General features: G+C 39.0%; 1 protein-coding gene across 2 annotated transcripts in view; it reads left to right on the top strand.

Annotated features, from left to right (window-relative positions):
• RAP74 (transcription initiation factor IIF subunit alpha RAP74) overlaps positions 1-23,906 on the top strand; it is a 61,914-nt gene that overhangs the window by 20,146 nt on the left and 17,862 nt on the right. The window contains exons 3-8 of one of the 2 annotated variants that reach the window (XM_077365171.1): positions 5,784-5,932; positions 6,649-7,016; positions 9,322-9,437; positions 11,301-11,438; positions 13,695-13,898; positions 14,509-14,709. In XM_077365171.1, the coding sequence (XP_077221286.1) occupies positions 5,784-5,932; positions 6,649-7,016; positions 9,322-9,437; positions 11,301-11,438; positions 13,695-13,898; positions 14,509-14,709 (1,176 nt within the window). Of the gene's footprint in view, positions 1-5,783; positions 5,933-6,648; positions 7,017-9,321; positions 9,438-11,300; positions 11,439-13,694; positions 13,914-14,508; positions 14,710-23,906 lie in introns of both variants that reach the window. The other variant, XM_077365164.1, reaches the window with a different exon arrangement.

Below are 23,906 nucleotides of genomic sequence, written 5' to 3'. Positions count from 1 at the left end.
ACGGATAGCATTCCTCTATATTCAATGGATAATATAAACAGGAAATAGAGATCAGGTTGGGTTTTTCCTCTTGAAACCCGCACCGACCCGAGAATAGGTCTGGGTTTTCAATTTCAAACCCGATCCGACCCAATTGCCCTCCGGTTTTTTAACCCGACCAATGTTTTTTTTTTGGGTTGGGTCGATGCAGAGTCGGGTAAAACCCAACCCAAGTTGCAACCCTAGTTTTATCCAATCTCTACAAAATTCAATGGTTTGTCTTAGATGTAGCATTTCTCTCGTAGTGGGTTGTTTATAACATTAAGATAGATGGGGATCCGTTCCAAAAGCTTTTACCATGACATATATTGTAGGTCACTTGGTTTTTATCTAGACCTGGCAAACAGACGGGCTGGACCGGGTGTGACCTGGCCTGTACGGGTCCGGGTCAAAATGACCCGGAAAATTTACGGGTCACTGAGCTTGGACCCGCACCCGGCCTGTATGGGCCGGGTGGACCCGCGGGTCACCCGGATTTTTGACATATTTTTTAAGATTTTTTTTGTTTGCACAGGGATTTGCTAGCCACCTTCGCCGACCATTTATGTTCACTGTTTGAGAGATTTGTCTTATTGTCGATGTGGTGCAAACTGCAAAGATTGGCAGAAGTACGATTTGTGAAAAGTTGGCTAGCAATAAATAATAATCATGGGTACTAAGTTTTAAATGAGAAATTACGGAAAAATTGTAGCAAAGTAGAAAAATTAAGTAAAAAAAACCGAAAGTATGTACTAAGATATGACAATTATTGAAAAAACTACAAAGAAAAATAAAAAAATAATGACAATTACGGAAACAAAAGTAAAAAAAGGTGCCAAAATAAAACCTTTTGCACTTCTCTACGGGCACCTGCGGGTCCACCCTGCCCGGCCCAGTTTTGACGGGCCGGGTGGACCCGCAGGTCAATTTCACACGGGTCAATGATTGGTGACCCGAACCCGTAATTTACGGGCGGGCCGGGTGGACCCGCTGGTCCGGGTCACTTTTTGCCAGGTGTATTTTTATCTATATAGACCACCTCTCTCTCCATGGGTTTAAATTTCCGCCGAAACCGACATGAAATGACCAAAATGTTTCTGTTTCTATCCCCACCGAAACTGGAACAACTGAAATGCATAAACCAAAATTGTATGTGTAATAGTGGTATACAATATTAGTATGCATTATATAATTATATTTATATCAATTGCGTGCGAAATGTGGTGTATGTATCATGTATAAATATTTATATGAATTACACATGAAATTTGGTATGTATTAAATTATCTGGCATGCGCAACATTTCATGTCACTAGGTGTTCGATACTTTTAAACCATTATGGATGGTTGCTTTGCTTATGCGATGGTTTCTATGCGTGTATTTGTGCTTATTCTAGTATTTCTTGAAGTTTTATCTTTAAATTATATCATTCGCATATGTTTCCATATGTTTACGTGATTTTACAAGATTTCCACCTGAAACCGAAACATTTTCGTTTCTATGGTAGCCGAAATAAAAAAATGAAACCAAAATTGAAAACCTTCTCCCTTTCAACCACATAACTACCCACTTTCTAAGTGGGATGTTGGTGATTAGACAATCTTATCATGTGTCAACCACATATGAGACCCATCAAGCTAACTCATTAGCTGCTATGTCATGACTCATCCTCTCTCATTTTCCCAATGCACATGCGATGCGTTTTATTCCAACATCCATAAAATGCGATTTATAGCTTTTGATGTAGCGGCTTCTCAAGCTGTATGTATTATGCGCTTGCTAGAGGATCTGAAGCTAGGAGAAATATCAAACGATCTTATTCGTAGTTATTGGGACAATGAAGCTACAATTGCTACCATAAAGACTATTGAGATTGTTTCTAAGGGTGTGTTTGGTTGCACAAATGCCGGGATGGCTTAGGGGTTTTGCTTGGCTAGGGTGCCACATCAGCAAAACCCTCTTTTTTGGTTGCCAATACAGCATTGACATCCTAGGAGGCTCCCCTGGCTAATAATTGCATGTTTGGTGATGTGTCACTCTTCAGGTAAGTTCCAGGCAAATGCAATGCTTGTCTCCTCCCTGTTGACTATTTATTTCACTACTCTTTGAGTCAATGCAAACATCAATATTATTATGTATATGATGTATAGGAAAAGAATGAGATTACAGGGGGTTATCTGCTAGCAAAAAAAAATAAAAAATGACCCGCTGGATAAAGCCGTTGGAACGGATAACTTTAGTAGACAGGATTTCAAAGTTGGGAGATATTGGATCATGTTTGCAACTCGAACGGATGGCTGGATGGGATGGATAAATTTTGGCCATTGATAGCATCTATTATAGGATGAATTTCTCATGTTTTTGTAACACACCGACATGCATTTTGTTTTTATTGTGCGATCGTGCGAATTTCATGTAATAAATCTTATTTTATGGATGCTTAAATAAAATACATTGGGGACATGATACATGGTGATGCAGAACCATCGATGGTAAAAGATTATTTTTCAATAAATTAGAAGTCTCAAAGAAAGGACTGTCGAAATAAACTGAAATCTGATATAGGTAAGTGTAATAAACGACATGGTGGATTGTTACAAACGTACCAGTCTATATTGGGAGTGTAATCGATCTGAAACAAGGGAGGTAAATTCTGGGCAAAGGTAATAGGCTATTGAATACGGTTTGGGTGTAGAAAGGACTGATGGTTCTATATTGCGAGTGTAATCGATCTGAAACAAGGGAGGTAAATTCTGGGCAAAGGTAATAGGTTATAGAATACGGTTTAGGTTATAGAATACGGTTTGGGTGTAGAAAGGACTCATGGTGAGGGTTTAAATGATAAACAGTTCACAGTTGTGGACTGTTATGGTATTGAAGATGGGGTTTTGATTACATGCAACAGGAATTGGGTGTGTTGGCAGGGGCTTTAGGAGGGAGATAAGGTAGTCGATAGTTATAGCGGTGAAGTAGAGGACCGGTTGCAATGCTTAAAGGTTAAAAAATTTGAGAAGGTGGACTATTAGCGTTTAGCAGCATGTCTGTAAATAAGGTCGGGCTTAATTTAGGAAGGTTCTTGGGTAAATTTCTGGGTCTGTAAATAATAGGATTAGATGTTCTTAATTATTTTTTAACCATGTAGTGGTCTAAACTGAGAGGAAAGGGGTCTGAGTTATTGGCGGGGTTGAAAGGCAATATCCCCAGGTAGATCAGTTTGGAAAATGAGCCTTTAGAGGTTTGTTCTTGGATCTGGTAAAGTCGCAAGGCAGAATTCAACTTCGTAAATTTAAACATATAATCCTACCATTACAAGAAATCTTTAATAATCCTACTAGAACCACACTACTCCTAACTCAACTAGGATTTCTATGAAAGCATTGAAAGTTGCTTGTGGCCCATCCTTTGTCACTTAAGTCGCACTGGTTGTTGCCCATTCCTTGTCACTTAAGTCGCACCACCTTATGTCATAAGTGTCCGATGGGTTCAGACCATTAATTATAATGGCACTTCCTCGATAATGAGGCCAATAGGTGATATTGGCACACTGACATGGTCGTATCCTCAAGATTGATTAAGGCACCATGACATGATATTGGCACCCTCTTTTATAATACCTTAAGAAGTAATAAGGACACACTCATGATATCGGAACCTCTTTGGTTAATGTCTACATAAATGATAAAATGCACATTTAGGGAGCTAGGGATGGTTCCCACCATAGGATGAGTCATGCCACATCAGCTAATGAATTGTCTTGATGTGTATGGCTTATCATGCGGTTAACAAACGATAAGATTGTCTTATCACCAACATCGCGCTCATGAGTGTGGCAGATATGTGGTTTATAGGTGAATTGATTTGCACCATTGATTTAAAACCAAGTGACCTAAAATATAGGTCATGGGAGAGCTTTTGGGATGGTTCTCCATCTCTGTTTTTGTGTATAAACCATGGTTTTAAATTTCGGTTTCAGTATGCGTTTCGACCCTCACCGAAACCGAAATTTCGGCCGAAATCCTGTAATTAAAAAACAGTTCGGCCGAAATTTCAGAACAATATTATTATTTTTTATTAAAAAAAACTAATTTACCGAAATTTGGAATTTCGCGAAATTTGGGATTTCACCAAATTTTGTTTCGGTCCCGACTGAAATCTAAAATTTCAGATTTAGGACGAAATTTAAAACCATGGTATAAACAACCCATCACAAGATAACACACACATGTAAGACAAGCCATCGGATTTTGTAGAGACTGGCTGAAATCTAATCACTTGATGGAACTTGTTTTATTTGATTGGAAATCCATAAGTCGAAATTTCTCTTATTCTCCTCTTTGCATCTCCATTGCATCTTCCACAATGTTCTTCATTTGTAAGTTGTAAAACATTTGAAGCTTAATCAAAACACTGAAAATATTTCTCCCTTTAATCTGGATAAGATGTGGAACGAGAATTTGTTTGCCCATATATTTTCCCTCAATCTTGGCCCGATCTGAGGTGAGCTATAAGGGTATAACCTGTCATCATGAGTTATCAAAACAGGTAGAATTGTCTAAAACAACTACGTATAGAGTTTTAATTTGTTTACTTATTTATTTTTTTCTATGTGATTTACTTGATGCCATTCATGGCTGAAAAACCACGACCTAGTTGGGTGTCTTAGGATATCTCTCACCACAAGTCATTGAAATAGGTAGAAATGATAATTATCAAAAAAAAGAAAGTAAAACATTGAAATGTTCCGATGCAATCAAATAGATTTTTTTCTTCTATTTTTATATGATTTACGTGTCATTCGTGGCAGAGAAATCATCACATAGGTTTATTATAAGAATCCGTGAATGCGACGCATTGAGTTGTAGTAAAAATGTAAAATCTGTCATCAACCTTGGTCTTTGGGGAGGAATGATTCTCACTTTCAGCATACTTTTCCTTGGAATAACTTCTGAAAACGTAATTCCTATAAGCCTATGATTGTTTAATCATGCTGAGAACTTTTGTAAGAGGTATTTGATGACCGACAATCAGGTTCAATCCTTGACGGATGATGATGAGCATTCCTCTGTGGGGCCACATAGGGTCCATGAGGCCTTAGTGGAGGCAAAAACATGAGTTGGGTGACTAAGGTTGCTGACGCCTTGTAGTGATAGGTTGCCCAGTGTAAGGTCAAGCTAGTCAGCTAATGCATGTATGATGAAGGGAATGAATGTAAAGATGTGATCTTTGGCTTGAAAGCTGGCTCATTATGGTAACATTGTTATGCAGTTTCCTTTTCCACTAATGTCAGATTTTGTAGAACTTTGAAGATTTGTGCTAACTCTAAAACAAATTTTTTTATCTGTTGGTATCAACGTCAGTAACGATTACCTTTAAAAAAATGTTAGTAACTATTTCTAATGTTTTTTTAGAATTCCTAATGTTATTTTTGGTGGAAAATTTCTAGGGATTGACCATTATTGATTTGACAGGGTTTGCGGATGCTTATCCACATTTTGTTGGAAATCATTCCCTGCAAATTGCATTTGTTTAACTGTGTGGTTGAGAGTAGTTAGCAAGGAAAACAATCAAATAAATATCTCTCATGGGACTTATTGATGTGCCTGTGAAATTATCAACCCTCCACATGCAAGTGCCAACAGTTGTTCTGCATGATTTGTCAGATTTGATTCTTACTTCTGCTTTTCTTACTATATTTACCTCTCTGTCTACCCTTTAAAAAACCCTTTAGGACTTATTTGACTTATCTTCAATGTGCATCATGTAGGAAAAGTACAAAAATAAACCATGGCTTTTGGAGGATGAGACAGGCCAATATCAGTATCAAGGTCAGGTCGAGGGTGCACAATCTGCTAACTATTTTCTGCTAGTGATGCAGGGGAAGGATCAGTTCTCTGCTATCCCTGCAGGTTCCTGGTATATTCAGAACTAGAATTTAATTTTCAAATTTATACAACATAATATTTTATAGCAGTTCTTTTTTCTTCTGATGCTGCTGTACTATCTTTCCTGGCACCTGCTCTGATAAGTAGTTTCTTCAAAGATAGTGGTTGCCAAAACTGCATTTCCGTTTTGTTACGTTCTTGAATTTTGGTAGAATCCTCTACTAATTTATGTTTCAGTCACTATGACATGACAGTACTTGAATTTGAAACTCCTCATTGTTATTGTAGTTGAGGAACCAATAAAAATCTATGGTTTAGCCGACATTTTGAGTTTAATGTTGACACACGTGTCCTGCTGTGTCTGACACGACATGCATGTCCACACTCCTTTCGGACATTTTTAAATGTATTGTTAGGAGTGTTAGAGTTAACATGGGTGTGTGGACATGTATTTGTGTAATAATCAATAACTTTATGCGTATGCACCTGTCACCATTTCTAGATTTTTAGTTGTCATATCAGACAACTCATATCCTTGTCGAAACTCGACACACAAATCCGAACCGACAAATTATGATTATATATACTTTCTGTTTTAGCCGTGTCCCCGTTTCTAAATTTTGGGGTTTTGTCGTGTCCGACACTCCGTCTTAGTGTTGACACGCGACACTCATGTCTGTGTCCACAAATCATAGATAAAAATCTATTTCTTATAACTATATGTGGGCATGGTTGTTTGATTCACAGGTACAACTTTAATAAAGTGGCTCAATATAAACAACTTACATTAGAGGAAGCTGAGGAGAAGATGAGGAATAGGAAGAAGACTGCAGATGGGTATGAAAGATGGATGATGAAGGCTGCAAATAATGGAGCTGCAGCTTTTGGTGAGGTTGAAAGGACTGAGGGAAATAGTGGGGGTGGTGGAGGTTCCCATAGGAGAGGAAATGATGATGATGATGAAGACACGGCTCTCTCGGATAGGGGGGAGGAAGATGAGGAAGAGGAGTTGTCAAGGAAAAATAGGTTGGGACTCGCGAAGAAAGAAGGTGATGATGATGAAGAAGGTCCAAGGGGAGGCGATCATGATTTGGATGATGACGACGTTGAAAAGGGTGAATATGCCTGTCATTTATGTACCTTTATATGCCTATTTAATCTTTTCTTGTTGTAACATTTGGGGTTTGTTCAAATACTTTTCTTTACAATTTACATGCATTTATGTGAAGTCCTTTCTTCGTATCAGAATTGAATGGTGTCCTCTTGTAAATATTATTTTTGATTCACTGATGCAGGAAAAGTCAAAGGGGACGAATTAAGTTCTGGGGTGTCAATCTCATATTTTAGATTCAAGAAAATGGTTTTAGATTTAAGAAACACAATTATATGATGTATTCCAGATTCCAGAATTAAGAAACAATAATCAAGAATCAAGATTTGAAATAAAGACGCCATGATTAAATATCAAGAAATCAAGATTTGAGAATAACCAACGATAATGGCAAAAGAAAAGGGAAAAGGAAAACCGAAATTCAGATGGAAAAAGGGAATTTCAAATGAATTATAAGGGTTGAGGGATAAAGGTTAGCAAAGGAATCCACCAATAGTATCTAGGAATCCACCTAGAAAAGACCACAACATTATCAAAGGAATCCAACCTTGATCTCTAAGTTCTACCTAGAGGATATGCTCCATATTTCAAAGCAATCCACCTTTGATTTCTAGAATCTACGTAGAGGGGGTATACCATGAATCCACGTGGAAAATAGAAGGGCTTCAAAAGCTCTTGAAAATATTATTCATCAATTCATTCTTGTGTTTACGGGCCAAACCCATATAACTTACGAGAAGAAAACAAACTTCCTACTTGAAACAACAACTAACACCTACAAATTAAAACACTATTCTATTCGTATGGACTTAGGACACTAATTACTCGAATTGCTAAAAGCTCATCAATTACAGTAAAAATAAAAAGACTGCTCTCGAAAATATTATTCATCAATTCATTCTTGTGTTTACGGGCCAAACCCATATAACTTACGAGAAGAAAACAAACTTCCTACTTGAAACAACAACTAAAACACCTACAAATTAAAACACTATTCTATTCGTATGGAATTAGGACACTAATTACTGGAATTGCTAAAAGCTCATCCAATTACAATAAAAATAAAAAGACCCAATATTAAACATATTCCCTTACAAAAATAAATGACAACCATACTCCTACAATTAAAAGAAATCCCTAAGTCACTCCTAAAGGGCTCGACTATCAGATTTAGCCACTTTTCTGTTTTAATTGAAGGCTGATCCCTGTCATTCTCATTTGAGTAACTTACTTTATGTCCTAGTAACATGGATTTTCAACTCAAAGTATTGCTCTCTCTCCTTTGTTCCTCTTCCTCTTATCAAGAGCTGCTCAACCCTGATCACTTCTAATTCAATAATTTTCTTTTCGTATGCAGTTCTTGTTGTATCAGTGGAGATTTATAAGTTTCTATGAACACAACCGTTATCAAATATAAAAGCATATGACATATTCTTCAATATTATTTACATGAACACTTTCTAGCCTTTTGACTTCCTCAATTTTTTGTGCACATCTGCCTATTTTCTTAAGGTTCAACCAATCTTTATATTGAGCTTTCTTTCTTGTTAACCTTCTCTTCCACTCCTAGACTGAATGCCTTATTTTTAACTTGATCATAGCTTGAAAATTACAAAAGTAAACTATGAACAGGCTTCACTCGGATCATAATCATACCATGTTAAGAATATGAAAAACACCTGTAGGATGGCTATCACTCGTGGGAGATTAGGTTCTGTTTCAAAATTTAACTAATAACGGGACTCACTAAGCTTTGATAATCACATTTAAACTCTCAGATGGTGTATTTTTTATGCAATATGCTCCAAAGTTTCTGTTTGTCAAATTGTAAGTCCCATTAACAGAATTTCTTGCATTAATGCTTAGCATCAATTTTCTTTTTCTCATCCTCAAGTTGGTTGTTGATTTGTGTGGTCTGGTCTCTCGTGAGCCTACTTTTGTGTGACTTGGTTACTACCAGCTCCTTGGCTTGCTAGCAGACATCTTGTTGTAAAGGCTCCTTAGTAACTTTCAAACTTTGTTTTTATCCCCTAAGTTTGCCTTTTGCATGGATTTCAAGGGTGTACTGTGTCTTTGAACTCATGTTGCTGGCTATATTTGGATCACCACTTCTACTTGCTATCTATTTTATTGACGGTTCAACGTCAAGGAATTACTATTCTAGTGGTAGCTCTCTCTCTCTCTCTCTCTCTCTCTCTCTCTCTTTTTGGAATAGGAAAGACACTACTTGTGGATATATGATGAATTTTATGGTTTCGTCTTTAGCCAAGCACCCAGTTTCTGATTTCTTGTCGTGCTGGCCTTCCTAGGTGATGACTGGGAGCATGAAGAAATTTTCACTGATGACGATGAAGCTGTCGGTAATGACCCCGAGGAACGGGAAGATTTGGGCCCAGAGATACCAGCTCCTCCAGAAATCAAGCAGGTTGATTAGATAAAACTTTGTAACATGCTACTTTCAGAGATACCGATTTGTGAATATCTATTGAGTTTATTTTTAAGACATCTACATGAATTTAAGATTTCGTATTCCAATCATTTTTTGTTAACCTGCAGACATTTAGGATTTGGGCCCTAACATTCATGTTCCGCCATAACAGGGTTTTAAATATCTGTTTAGGTTGGAAGTTTTGGCGGAAATCTTGTAAAATCATGGAAACGTATAGAAACATTTGCAAATTATAAAATTTTAAGATTTAACTTTGGGAAATGCTAGCAATTCAGTACATGCCCTAAGTGGGGCCCAATAAGTAAAAGTGACTTCTTTTTTTTTTTTTTTAAGCATTTTTTGACCACATAGATAATGCTACCACATAGATAATGCTTTCCTTTTGTCTTTAAAAAAAAAAGAATTAGGAAATAAAAATGCTTCTTTATTGTCCGTTTAGATACATGCTACCTTGGTCTTAGTTTTGTTTAGATTCCTATGTTAGGGTCACTAGCTACGAATTTGTTTTCCAATTTACTGTCATTATTTTTGTGTTGCGCTCGGGAGATGTCTCTGAAGTGCAAAATTGTTCCCTTGATATTAGTGCTGTGTGCTTTTTGGTATTGTACATTGCTTGGAAGAACCTGTCTATTTATTTGTGGTCCACTAGTGGTTGTTTTCATTAGGATTTAAGATGTGGTTGTAAAGCTAGGATCTTAGTTCAACAGAGATTATGGGTTGCTGATACCTGTAGTGTAACATAAGCAATGGAAGAAAATTGTTGGAATGCTATGAGAAAAAAGAATAAATATTGCCCCTTTTGTAATTTTATCTTTTTTATTCATATTGAAAAAAGGATCGAGAGAAAAAATATTAATAGGTATCACAACTTCGTTAGGGTAATGCAAAAATAAATAAGATGCTAATAGTAAATAAGATGCTAATAGTAAATAAGATGCTAATAGGTGCATTTATTAGCTTTACCAAACAAATCATGTCGATTATGTTTTCTTGCCAGTGGTGAATGATGCATTCTTTTGCATGATCGGCTTAGGTCAAGAAAAGAATATTGTGGTCATGAGGATTCAAGCTCAGCATGCAATTCTATACATTGACAGCAATTACATGAGCAAGGAACATGCCAAATGGGGCTGTTACTGTGCTGGTTTCACCTATCTTATTTTTGGGAAATAGTATCCTTTATTTTCGCCAATTAGGGTTTGGAATTCACTGTACAGTTACGGTGGAAATATTCATATTTTCCCTCATTCAGTAGAATTAAGCAAGAATTTTGCACTAATTTTTCTCATGCTTTTCTATTTCATACTAAAGATGATATATGCATTTTACTTTTGCTTCTCTTTCTGTCTTGGGTTCACACAGAAATTCCTGATTTTCTTACATGATCATGAAGATTGCTTGTATCTTAGTATCTCTGTCACAGATATTGTTCTTGGGAATTTCTCGGTAAGGGAAAATCTCGGGATATATTAATTATTTTTTATTATTTTTGGGTTTATATCGGGAAAGACGATAAAAATAAAATTATATAAAAAAATATAAAAATATAAAATTTAAGAAAAATATAATAAAAATACCATAAAATATCGGGATAATATCATGATATTATTGCGATATTTTATAATAAAAATGAAAAATGTTGCTATATTTTTAAAATATCAGGATTATTTCGGGATTTTGTTGTTTTATCAAAATGTCGCGATAAAAGCGCGATATTTTGAAAATATCCTAGATATTTGTGACATAGCTTAGTATTGAATAGTTGGGGCACCTTTAACTCGTACCAATACAATTGCTGGGCGTTATGTGTGGAGTCACGCAGTTTTCTCATGCTTGCAGGATGAAGAGGACGAGGAAGAAGGTAACGAAGAGGAGGGGGGAGGGCTGAGTACATCTGGCAAAGAGTTGAAAAAGCTGCTTGGCCGAGCTGCTGGCCTAAATGAATCGGATGCTGAAGAGGATGATGACGATGACGATGTAATTTCTTTTGCCGCCTATCTACAATTGTTTACCATCTTTTATTAAGAGCAACCATGGAACGTCCCTTGAAGCCTATACACACATGTCTTTATGTGCATTGTTTTTACCTTGCACTATAGAAACTATAATATGTGTTATTAATGTTTCTTGCTTTGCAATGATTAATGTCTATATTCAGGGAATGTTAAAATGTCGACACATACAATAAAGCATGCACATATCCCACCTTGGATCAGAATGGTCACTTCTCAACTACCGCAGATTTTGGAATTTTAAGTGTCCAAGTTATCAGCTTAGTTATATGCATTCCTAGGGCTGCAACTCGAGCCGGGTTTTACCCGACCCGCATCGACCCGACCCGAAAATAGCCTGGGTTGGGTTCAGGTTTCATGGATTTCGGGTCGAGCCGGGTTGAGCATTCAAAAGCCCGCATGAATCTCGGGTCGAGCCGAGTTTGAAGGGGCCCGACCCGACCTGACCCGAGTTACATAAGTATGTACATTTTTTTCTATTGTTAGTTAAAAGTTAAAAGTGAAAACCTACGCACCCACTGTTATTGTATGTGAGTGTAATTTCTGCTTCTATGAGTTGAGTTGATTCAAGTGTTTGATTCAGCGTTGTTTAATTGTAATTACAACATTGTTTGATTACAACATTGTTTGATTCAAGTGTAATGTGAGTGTAATTACATCATTGTTTGATTCAAGTGTAATTTCTGCTTCTATGAGTTGAGTTGTCTTGCCAAACAAGAATTTTCCTTAAAAAATTGCGTCAACGTGAAAAAACCCGACCCGACCCGAGATATTTCTCGGATAGGGTTGGGTTCTCCAAAACCCGACCCGCCCGACCCGAGTTGCAGCCCTATGCATTCCCAGTTGGAAACAAGGATTTAAATGTCATTTTCAGTCACAACCATCGGCCGGAATTTCGGCCGAAATTGTGTAAAAAAAAGATAATATTTCGGTTTTCATAAAATTTCCACCAAAATTTTAGAATCTAAAATTTCGGTGCAATTTTTTAAAATTTTGGGTGAAATCTTGTAAAATTCCGATTCTTTGTGAATTTCGTTTCGGCCTTGGCCAAAACCGAAATATTTCTGCTAAAATTTCCGATTTTGGCCTAAATTTAAAACCATGGTTGGAAAATTTCCACGCTAATTTAAGACAGAATCTGGAAATCATCTATATTGCTTAGTTTCATGTGAATTTCTGATATATATATATATATATATATATATATATATATATATATATATATATACACATAGAGAGAGAGAGAGAGAGAGAGAGAGAGAATAGAGTTCCTAAGGTGTCACCTCATATAGCTTATATGAGGTGGCGCTCACAAAACATAAAGGGCCCACATTTTTGGGGTGATCCAAACCACTCATTTGAAAGGCTCTTAGATGGATATGGTGCCTACAAAAAATCAGGTCCATAGGATCATCCTAACCCCTTCATTTATGGAGGTTAAAAATGGGCAGATTTATGGAGGTTTATACCCATCCATTTCAACCTCCACATATGGAAGGGTTAGGATGATCCTATGAAGTTGATTTTTTGGGCACACCCTATCTATGTGAGGGCGTAACAAATGAATGCTTTGGATCATCCAAACAAAGTGGGCCCCTTATGTTTTTAAGCGCCACCTCATATAAGCTATATGAGGTGACACCTTAGGAACTCTATTCTCAAATATATATATATATATATATATATATATATATATATATATATATATATATATATATATATATATATATATATATATATATATAAATGGTATCTGAGCTCAAGCTCAATATATGGTTTGTGAGCAGCTGCTCAAATAGCTTATCTGAACATGGATTTTTAAAACAAGGGTGGGCCCACATTTTGGGGGTGAGGGGTGATCCTAAGCATTCATTTGGAAGGCCCCATCATGGATGGGTTGTGTACCAAAAATCAGCTCCATTGGATCATCCTAACCCTTCCATTTGTGGAGGGAAGAAATGGGCAGATTTGTGGACAAACAGTATCTGTCCATTTTTCCCTCCACAAATGGACACCCTAAGATGATCCAATGGAGCTTATTTTTGGTACACACCCCATCCATGATGGGGCCTTCCAAATGAATGCTTAGGATCACCCCCAAAATGTGGGCGCACCCTTGTTTTAAAATCCATGCTCAGATAGCTTATCTGAGCGACACAAACCATTTCCTAATATATATATGTTCCTCTGTCTTACATTGCTCTTTGTTTGGTTTGTGCAGATGGATGATGATGTTGGACTGTCACCTGTACTGGCTCCAAAACGAAACGATGCACTGAAAGATGAACCTACTGACAGCAGTCCCTCTAAAACAGTACCTCCCGGTTCTTCTCGGGGAACTCCATCTCAATCCAAGACGGCGAAAACTAAGAGAAAGCATGGTGTTGATGATGTAAAAACTGCTAACAGTGCACCTGCTAAAAAGGTGAAAACTGATAATGTACGTCGTTGACTCTTGGACATCGTGATTACTTTTTTCTTGGATAAATACTTAGGATTCAATTTTTCCTTTGTAATTTCATGTCTATTAAAGTATAAAAGATTAAATAACGCCAACTCCAACAGCTAAAGCTTTTGGGGTGATTGGTAGTTTACCATGGTATCTGAGCAATGGTCTTGACTTCAAAACTCCTTGATATTAAAATTCCACATCTAATGGTCAACCAAAAAGTTGGACCACATGTGGCACGTGTGGGCCAACCTGAGGGGCAGGAGTGTGAAAGTATAAAAGATTAAATAACGCCAACTCTCAAAACTCCTTGATATTAAAAATCCACATCTAATGGCCAACCAAAAAGAGGGGCCACATGTGCCACGTGTAGGTCAACCCTAAAAAGAGAGGTCACACGTGAGGGGGAGTGTTAAAGTATAAAAGATTAAATAATGCCAACTCCAACAGTTGAAGCTTTTGGAGTAATTGGTAGTTTAACAATGTCCATAGATGATTCTTTTTGGTTTGGCTTATCATGCAAAGCCACATTCAGTGCTAATGTTTTTATTTCTGCTGGAATACACACCATACACTTTGGGATCAGGACTCAAGGACTTCATCTGTTAAAGATGAGACTGCTAACGCTTCCAAAAGTGTACCTTCAAAAGGTACATCAAGACCTGGGTCAACTTCGTCTGCAGCACCTGTCACGGAAGATGAGATTAGGGCTGTGCTGTCGCAAATGGCTCCTGTGACAACGCAAGACCTGGTTGCAAAATTTAAGGCGAGGCTAAAAGCACCTGAGGTATGCTTTTATCTATTTGCTCCATCTCTAATAAGGCTGCTAATAATATAAGTTATAGTTTCCTGTTCTTATTTTAAAGCAACATAATAAGGACACTGATATCACTTTGGGGAAGTAGTAATCAGTAATCGCCCTTTTAAATCTGTATTTCACCTTTGCCACTTATGAATACTGTCTTATTACTATGAATAGATGGAGTTAATATCTGTGTGGACGGATTCTTTTGTTGAAATAATTTTGTTGTAATATCTGTGAAATTGTGCGACTCAATGTAAAGATACACAAAACCTGGTTATGTTCATTGCTTTTTGATAGCATATGTGGCTGTTACTTTCTTTACCAAAGACTAAATGTCCATTGATAACTTCTTGGTGTAGATACAAATGAAAAATATAATAGCGAAAGACAGAACGAAGAATCTAAACCACATTAGTGACTTGTGAACTCCCTGAAAGCACATGATTAGTAAATCTGTATTCATATTCTGATATTCATTGTGTAACAGAAGCTCAAATTAATCTTTTCGTAGCATTTCTTATTAAATAACTCAATTGATTCTTATGGTGCATGGATCAAGATTTAGTTTTGACTTCTCACGTTTGGAAAATCAAAGTGATAACTGACATCAATTTAGATACTCTCTTGTTATCACGGACCAAATACAAGAGATGCCAATGCCTAGCATAAGAACTCTTTGGATATATGTAATTGCAGATAGGTTGATGAATTGTTTTTAAGCCTTAAGCTGAGCATCACATCCAAAGAAAGAAGAGAAAAAACTCTTATTCATTCATAAAAGATATTAAAATCACAACAAAATAAAGATATTAAAATTATAACAAAATGATATGAAGTTGTTTTGTACTTCCTAGGAGGGTTATAATTAGTTTTGAAATTTCCTTTTTGGTTTTTGGGTTTTGCTTTGATTAGTTTTTTTTATCAAATCTGGCGCTGTTTTGTCCCTCTCCAGCAATATTTGTGAAGATCTATTAGATTGCTTCGGTGATTGTTCGATTCTCTGACAAGTTATATATATATATATATATGAGAAAATAAAGTATGTGCAGCTGCATAGATAAGCTATCTGTGCATGGGTATAAAAATCAGCCCTATTGGTTCATTGTTTGGGGGATCCAAAGCATTCATTTGGAAGGCCCTTCCATGGATAGGGTGTGTACCAAAAATCAGCCCTATAGGATCATCCTAACCCAATCAAAGTTGGAGGGGAAAATGGACAGACACTGATTTTTGGTACACACCCTATCCATGGAAGGGCCTTCCAAATGAATGCTTTGGATCCCCCAAAAAATGTGGCCCCCCCATGCTTTGGATCTTCTCATATGTTGAATTTGAGGGTCCACCAAGTCCCAGCTCTTAGAAATTGTATTTTCAAGCTTCCATGGTCCCTTACTCTTAACAAATTTGATGTATCACCTTCAATAATGAGCGGGCCCAAATTGTGCTTCGCGAACCATCTAAGACGAAAGAGTAAGGCTCGGCTTTATTAGCATCACAAAAACCAGTCGGACCGCGAAAAACATAAAAATTACACCATTAGCGTCACAAATCAAGCCTCCAAGAGCTACCATCAAAATTTTAAGCATATTGATCAAAGCTACGGTTTAGACATTCTAATCATGCACATTTACTAACCCTTGTTCAAATATATATTATAATGCAATTAGGGTTTATACATTTAAATCAAGTGCATTTACTAACCCTTATTTCATTAAAAGCATAAACAAGTTAGGGTTAGAAATTACCAATCACCACACGTGCAAGAGAGAGGGAGAGAAAGAAAGCATCGACAAGGCACAAGATTTATAGTGGTTCAGTCTATCACAAGACCTACTCCACTCTTCCAAGTTTTCCTCCTTGGGATCTTCAGTAAAAATGATGAAGCCGTACACCCGACTCCTCCATCTCCAAAGGCAACAAACCCTTTCTGCACGAAGCCTTGAGAGGGGACACACCCTCTTACGGGACACACCCTCTTACATGATTCTCCTTTCTTAACGGGCCGAATCAGAGACCCTCACCATGCCTTCTCAATTCTTAACGGGCCGAAGTGAAAGCCCTCGTCTTCACCTTTGTTAACGCCCGAGAAGACCCTCATCTTCACAATTCTTACCGGGCCGAAGAGAAGACCCTTATGAAGAACAAAGATAAAAAATAAAAACTTTGATGCCTCTTAATAGGCGGATTACAACTTTATAAGCTCACAATCACTCCAAGAAAATACAAACGTAAAGCCCTATGGAGTGCCTCTTGATAAGATGTAGAAATGGAAGATCAAAGAGGTTTTTAGCTTTTGAAATAAAATGTTGAAGCTTAAAGAGAAATGGGATTTGATCTTTCTCAAAATTTTCAAAAGCTTGTAAAGATAGGTTTTAATGATGTATATATAGTGTATTTGAAAATATGACCGTTTGGGGTAAAACTGTAAATAACTTGCTTGAAAAAGTCAAGCAGAAAATGCCCCAACTGCTAGTTTGCCCGACTGTCGCGGTTGACCGAGCCACCGCGGTCGCCCTCCCTTATCGGGCCCCCTTTTATATTTTCAAATTTCTTACCGTCGCGGTCGACCGGCCCCATGACGGTTGTCCGGCGAGGCTAACCTGTTAGCTTAAAAATTCGGCTCAAAAACCTATCCGCGGTCGACCGAGCCATTGCGGTCGTCTGCCAAGCCCAATCTGGATGTTTTCTGGATTTCCAAAAAATCAATCCGCGGTCGACCGGATTGTCTCGGTCGACTGACCCGATAAATTTCGAGATGTTCTGGACTTTCAGGTTCCATCTCGTGGTCGCCCGGAAAAGCCCGGTCGACCGGCCCTGTGTGAAGTTCCATTTTTAACTTTAAAAATCAGGGGCTTTTAGGCCATGGTCTTGAGCTTAAGTCCTAAGTTTTCAAACACATTTTAGGGTGTGTGTATGGTTTTCAAAGATGTAAAAAGTTAAGTATGAAAACCATTTGAAAACCTTTTGAAAGTGCATTTAAACATAAAATCAAGAGGACTCTAAATACATTCTAAAATGATACCGTTGAGTTTTCTTGGAATGTATTCGCTCTTTTGCACTTTCTTTGACTTCTTCTGCTTGTGAGTGAACTTCTTGACCTTGTTTGGCTCTTGTGACTTGTCCTTCAATCTTCAATGCATGTTGCGGTACATGAGGTGTCACCATGGCATGCTCAACTCCAAGCTCCTTCTTGACACTTGTTGGGAACTTGTGAAATCTTCATGATGAGCTTTTTGATTTGAACATCTTCAAATGAGGATGTCTTCACTGTAGGTGCAAGCTTTTGGTTCCTTTGCTCCTTGATCCACAAGCCATGTGTTGTGAAAAGTTGTGTAATGGCGATTATGACATGAAATTCCTGTATACAACATAATACCTCAAAGCAACACATCAGTCCATAAATGCTAATCAATTTGGTTTGCTAGCATCTAAGGTGAATGATTAACCCATGGAAACCCATGGGCTTACATGAGAGATCTTCTCCTTACTTTTCTTTGCCCATAACACCGCATGCCGGTTCCTAAGAATTTCCCCAACACTATACAAGAGTGCCACCTTTCCTCTCGTCCATGCAGTAAGGGTAAGTTTGACATCAAGAGCAATGTGATGCCGACTCTTCTCCTTCCCTTCAAATATTTGGTTATTTCGCTTGTTCCAAATATTCCATATTAGAACATAAGGAATTACTTTCCACATAGATTTGCCCCGTTTTGCCAAAAGGTCTGCCAACCCAATGGATTAAGACCTTGATGCTCTTGTGAAATACCCATGCCACACCAAAAGGTTTTATCGCGTCCATCCTAAGTCTATAGGAAAAGGGACAATGCAATAATAGGTGATCCAGAGATTCCTCCTCCCTTCTACAAGGTAGAGAGTGGGCGTATTGGACCCCACCAAGTGTGGGGTCATTCTGGTCATTTCATATGTAACCCTATTCTCTCTTATATAAATATTATTAATCGTGTGGGAGGAGATTATCTCTTCTCTCTCACTTCACATCTTCTCTTCTCTTATCATCTCTTCACTACCATGGAAGATAGGATACCTCTAACATGGTATCAGAGCGACTAGTTAGAAGATTCCTCATCAAGAACAAAGGTAGATTAAAACCTTAATCCTTTTCATCTTTTTTCTTCTTTGTTCCATCTCACAAACCCTAACCCTAGCAGCCCCTACCATTCTCAATTCTTTTTGGGTTTTTCTCCCCAAACCCCTAGTCGCAACACACCCTCTCACCTTGTTTTTTGGGTTTTCTACAAGAAAACCTAGCCGCATCCTCCAATTCTCATTTTTTTGGGTTTTCCACCCACTAGCCAAGCCGTACCCTGCGCTAACCCTAGCCGCACTCTACATCACCCTATTTTCATTGTTGTTTCCTCCATACATACTTTCTTTCCTTACTTTTTACTCGTCTCCATTCTCATCAGTCCCTAATCTTCCCTATTGATGTGCTAAATACCCATCTTTTCTGATATTTTATTCTGTTGTGGGTTCCGGGATGATGTTTGGCACTTCTCACTTCTTAGTGGTGCCTTTGTGTGAAATTTTTGCTCGGAATCATTTGCTGATGTGCCGGACAGCAGTTGTCAGTGTCTGTACTGCTTCGATTTGGTGGTTGTTGACTCACATTCGTAGTGGATGTGGTGCTGGCTGATGGTTTTCCACCCCTTGTTGGATTTTGTGGTTTTGTTGATGGTTTTCATATGATTTGATGGTTGTTTGGTTAGTGTGGTGATTCAGTTTTCGTGGTGTTTGTTTGTTGGTTGTATGTTGGTGGTGTTGGAGGGGGCTACTAATCAGTAGTTCTTGGTTGTTTGCCTTTTGCTGAGGATCGTTAATGCCTCCCTCATTACTGATTGTGTGGTTTGTGGTGACTGGTGTTTTTATCCTCCTCGTGGTATTCAGAGTATTTGTGGAGATTCGGTATGACGACCCCTACCTCTTCTATTGTGACATTTGGATCTTCTACGACCCTTCATGTAGTTCTGATGACTTCTGTCTAGCTGAATGGCAAGAACAATTCTGCATGGTCTCGGTTTGTTCAGATTTACCTAAGAGCGCAAGGGAAGACGCAAGGGAAGACTACTTATCTTACGTCGGCTCCTCCGTCATCAGAAAGTAACAATCATGTTAAGTGGCACCAGGAGGATGCACACATTCAGACTCCTCTTTCATAGCATGGGGCCACAGATTGCCAAACACATGATGTTCTTTGACACGACCAAAGAAATCTGGGATCATGCTAAAACTCTGTATTCAGGTGAAATTAATCTGACGCGAATATGTGACACTTACTCGACTCGACGACGTCTGGAGCGTGGTGATCGTGCTATATTTGATTACTATTCTGAGTTTGTTCACCTTTGTGAGCAACTTGACACATTCCAGCCCTGCTCTACATACCCTGCCATGTTGGCCAAGCAGAAAAGTGACTTGAGGGTTGTTCAGTTCCTCGATGGATTGGGAGGTGATTTTTTACGGATTCACCAGCAGATTATAGGGCAGGAATCTTTACCGTCCCTCATAGAGACATTCTCTTGTGGTCAGCGTGCTATGAGGATAGATGTTCCTTATGATTCCTCAATCGAGCATTTCGCTCTTGCAGTGCATACTGGTTCAGGTCATGGTACACGTGGTGGCTGTGGTCGTGGCCGTCGTGGACGTGGTGGTAGAGATTAAGCGGGAGGCCGTGGATTTGGCGGCCGTGGATCACGATATTGTACACATTGTGGCTATGAGGGTCATACTGTAGACTTTTGCTATGATTTACATCCAGAGCTGCGACCCTCACGTGCTGCTCATCATGTTTCTGGAGTGACTCCTATCTCTAATGACTTCCATTCGCAGCCTACTCCTTCGGACATGCCCGTTATTTCACGCATTGCATATGAGGCCCTTTTAGGCTCACAGGATCAGGGACAACCAGTTATTGCCACTGTTACTAAGGAAGGTAGCGCCCCATCCTGCTCTCTCAGTCGTTCCGGCTCTTGGCTTATTGCTTTTGGCGCCTCATCAAGTGATGGGTCACAACAGCCTTCTTAGTTTCTTTGCACCTCATTTTGCTAGTACTTACTATCACCCTGGCAAATGGAATGATGTGTCCTATTTCTGGTACAGGGGACACATCACTTGGACCCTATTTCTCTCTTTCCTCTATACTATGTCTTCCCAGTTTTCCTTGCAGTTTACTTTCAGTTAGTCAAATTACTCGCCATCTACGATGTTCTGTAACATTTTTTCCATCCTATTGTGTCTTTCAGGATCTTGCGACTGGGAGGAGGATTGGTTCAGGACATGATGCAAGAGGCCTCTACTACTTTGACAGTGCACCTTCATTCTCGGCCTTGCGTGCTTCTGTTGATTCATTCATGTGGCACTGTCGCCCTGGTCATCCTCCAGCGGATCGCCTTCAGCATTCCTTCATTGTGTCTAGCCCTATTAGTTCTTTTCAGTGTGAGTCTTGTCAGTATGGAAAACACCGTCGTGTTTCCTTTCCATCTAGGTCAGTCAGTTATGTGTCTAGTCCGTTTGAGCTTGTTCATTCTGATATTTGGGATCTTTGCAGAACTTCTTCGTTATTTAGACATCGTTACTTTATTGTATTTGTGGGCGATTATTCACGATTGACTTGGTTATATGTAATAGAAGATCGTTCAGAAGTTTTTAATGTGTTTTGTTCCTTTTATGCTGAGATTTCTACACAGTATTCTTGTTCCATAAAATGTTTGCAAATAGATAATGCACGTGAATATTTTTTTGCTTCTAGTGGATTTCAGCAGTTTCTCTCCAGTCATGGGATTTTACATCAGTCATCCTGTGCCCATACTTCTTAGCAAAATGGTGTTGCCGAGAGAAAGCTTAGATATTTGGTTGATATGATGCGCACTCTCTTATTCCAGACGCATGTTCTAAAGACATACTGGGCTGACGCTATTCTTACTTCATGTTTTCTGGCGAACCGTGTACCCTCTGTTCTCCAAAATAGGTCACCATTTTCCATTTTACATCCGTCAGGGAATCCCTTTCCTTTGCTTACTAGAGTGTTTGGTTGTACATATTTCGTTCATAACCTAGCACCTAGCCTCGATAAGCTTGCTCCACATGCCATCAAGTGTGTCTTCATTGGCTATTCTTGTACTCAGAAAGGCTATAGGTACTATAGTCCACAACTTCATCGTGTTTATGCCACTGCCGATGTCACTTTTTTCGAGGACACACCCTACTTTACGACGTCTTCTACATCATCCTTATTTGTACTTCCACTTCCGCTACCTACTCTTGTTCCTCCTGTATCCTCTTCATTGCCCGAGCTGAAAACTTATTCCTATCGTCCTCGACAGGCTGCATTACCCACATGTGCAGACGGCCCATCATGTGAACCACTGGCTCCACAGCCTATTGATCCACCTGCTGCTCTCGAGGTAATTGTTCCATTGACTATGCCTGATGATGCTCTTGTGTCATCTCGTACGCGTTCTCGTTCTACACTGCACTCTATTTCTAACGTGGTTTCTTATGCTCGCATGTAGTCTACTTTTAGTTCCTTTTTGTCATCTGTTTCCCTTGTCTCTATACCTTGTTCAGTAGCAGAGGCTTTAACACATCCTGGTTGGAGAGCAGCTATGGATCTTGAGATGAGGGCTTTGCAGACTAATCATACATGGCAGTTGGTTTCCCTTCCTCATGGGGCTCAGGTAGTGGGTTGTAAGTCGGTGTTCACAGTGAAATATTTACTAGATGATACAGTGGAGAGACTGAAGGCGAGATTGGTAGCAAAAATATACATACAAACCTATGGAATTGATTACACATACACGTTCTCTCTTGTTTCAAAAATCCCGCCAGTCAGTGTTCTTATCTCCCTTGCTGTTAATATGTCATGGACACTCTATCAGTTAAATGTCAAAAAATGCATTCCTGCATTGTGATGTGCAGGAGGAGGTTTATATGGAGCAACCTCCTGGGTATGTTGGTCAGGGGGAGATGAAGAATGCTGTCTGAAAGTTGAACATGGCGTTGTATGGCCTTAAGCAATCTCCCCGTGCCTGGTTTGGGAGATTCCATGAAGCAGTTGTGAGGTTTGGCATGACTCGGGCCATTCCGTATTTAGCTCTCAGTCTAAGGATGGTCGGGTCTTCTGGTTGTCTACTTTGATGACATCATTATTACTGGGAGTGATAGTGCAGGTATACAGAGGCTGAAGGATGTCCTTCAGAAAGAGTTCAACACCAAGGACCTTGGTCGCCTCAGATACTTCTTAGGGATATAGGTAGCCTACACATGTGAAGGGCTGTCTCTGTCACAAAGAAAATATGCGTGGATATACTGGAGGAGACAGGTCTACCGGGTGCTAAGCTGGCTGAGACGCCTATGGATCCCAACGTTAAGCTTTCTCTTGATGAAGGGGAACTTCTGGAGGACCCGGGTAGATACAGACGTTTAGTTGGGAAGTTGATCTATCTCACTGCCACGCTTCCCGACATATCCTATGCCGTTGGTGTAGCCAGTTCATGAGTACACCACAGACATCATACTAGTCAGCAGTCACTCAGATTGTAAGATACCCAAAGAAAGCTCCTAGTAAAGGATTGATCTTCAGGAAAAACAAGCATATGAGGATCGAGGGATATTCAGATGCAGACCGGGCATGATGTCCTGCAGATAAGAGATCGACTACTGGCTACTGTACCTTTGTTGGAGGCAATTTAGTGTCTTGGAAGAGTAAGAAACATTGTGCTGCATCTAGATGAAGTGCAGAGGCAGAGTATAGGGCAATGGCCTATGCAGGGTGTGAGTTGATCTGGTTGAGGTCGTTTATGTCAGAGATTGGGCTTCCCTGCTCATCTCCTGCTTCACTCCACTGTGATAACAAGTCTGCCATTCATATAGCATAGAATCCAGTCTTCCATGAGAGGACTAAACACATAGAGGTGGACTGCCTCTTTATTCATCATAGAATTAAAAAAAGGGGAGATTCGCAGGGTGTTTACTAGATCCAATGATCAGGTAGCAGATATGTTTACGAAACCCTTAAGTAGAACGAGATTGAGTGACTTGTGTAACAAGCTGGGGATGTATGATATCTACACTCCAGCTTGAGGGGGAGTGTTGAGAGGGTGTATTGGACTCCACCAAGTGTGGAGTCATTCTGGTCAATTCATATGTAACCCTATTCTCTC

This window comes from Tasmannia lanceolata, unplaced genomic scaffold (genome assembly GCF_043159265.1).
Source record: "Tasmannia lanceolata isolate RefF3 unplaced genomic scaffold, GAP_Taslan_0.1 ptg000003l, whole genome shotgun sequence".
Lineage (NCBI taxonomy): Eukaryota > Viridiplantae > Streptophyta > Magnoliopsida > Canellales > Winteraceae > Tasmannia > Tasmannia lanceolata.
The sequence above is the reverse complement of the archived record's forward strand: the minus strand, read 5'-3'. Positions and strand labels throughout refer to the sequence as shown.